Genomic DNA, 629 nt, shown 5'->3' with positions numbered 1-629 from the left:
AGAGAAACACTTCGTTCAAATGCTACTCACTTCGGACAACAGAGAGAGGAAGATACCTGGCGATAAATACAAGGAAAGCTCGATTCATGTGTGTATTTATGAATATGCGTTGGTAGGGGGATCTGCACGGCGGGCACCTATCGGATCTGTCCGTGTCATCGTGTGGAGTCTTTTTCTTGTTAAGATAGATAACTACCTAGAGATGCATACATAGATCTATGTAGAGACATATGGAGGGAGTTTGTAGATGGCTACACAGGTGGTAGTGTGTATATTCATGGATAGGTTGAGGGAGGGTAGGCGATATCCATATGTATCAGGTGGTCTTTTTCTGGAAGAGGGCGGCTAGCTAGCTGGGTAGCTAGCCAGCTAAAGGACGTATGTAGTGCATCGCTCGATGGTCTTCTTCAATCGATTTCTGTCATTCCTTCTTCCTTTCCTGCTTATGGATGTGCTCGATTTAGGAGGTTTCTGTCTTCTCGGCGTCTGCTTTCTGTGGCTCTTCTATCTCTGTGGAATTCACTTGAGAAGCAAGACAGGTATGTATTCTCTATCTCTTTTGTCCTATCTCTTCTTTCTCGTCTAGGCCATCTTCTTCTAAATTATCGTGTTCTTCTTTCTCTTCTTCT

General features: G+C 44.0%; 1 protein-coding gene across 1 annotated transcript in view; it reads left to right on the top strand.

The window, feature by feature from the left end:
* Positions 1-629, top strand: part of CSUI_011180 (lem3 cdc50 family protein) — a 4,134-nt gene that overhangs the window by 257 nt on the left and 3,248 nt on the right. The window contains exon 2 of the mRNA XM_068071281.1: positions 465-539. Within this exon, the coding sequence (XP_067916743.1) occupies positions 465-539 (75 nt within the window). The remainder of the gene's footprint in view (positions 1-464; positions 540-629) is intronic.

Source organism: Cystoisospora suis (genome assembly GCF_002600585.1).
Source record: "Cystoisospora suis strain Wien I chromosome Unknown contig_10013, whole genome shotgun sequence".
NCBI classification, from domain to species: Eukaryota; Apicomplexa; class Conoidasida; order Eucoccidiorida; family Sarcocystidae; genus Cystoisospora; species Cystoisospora suis.
This window is presented reverse-complemented; position numbering and strand designations above follow the sequence as displayed.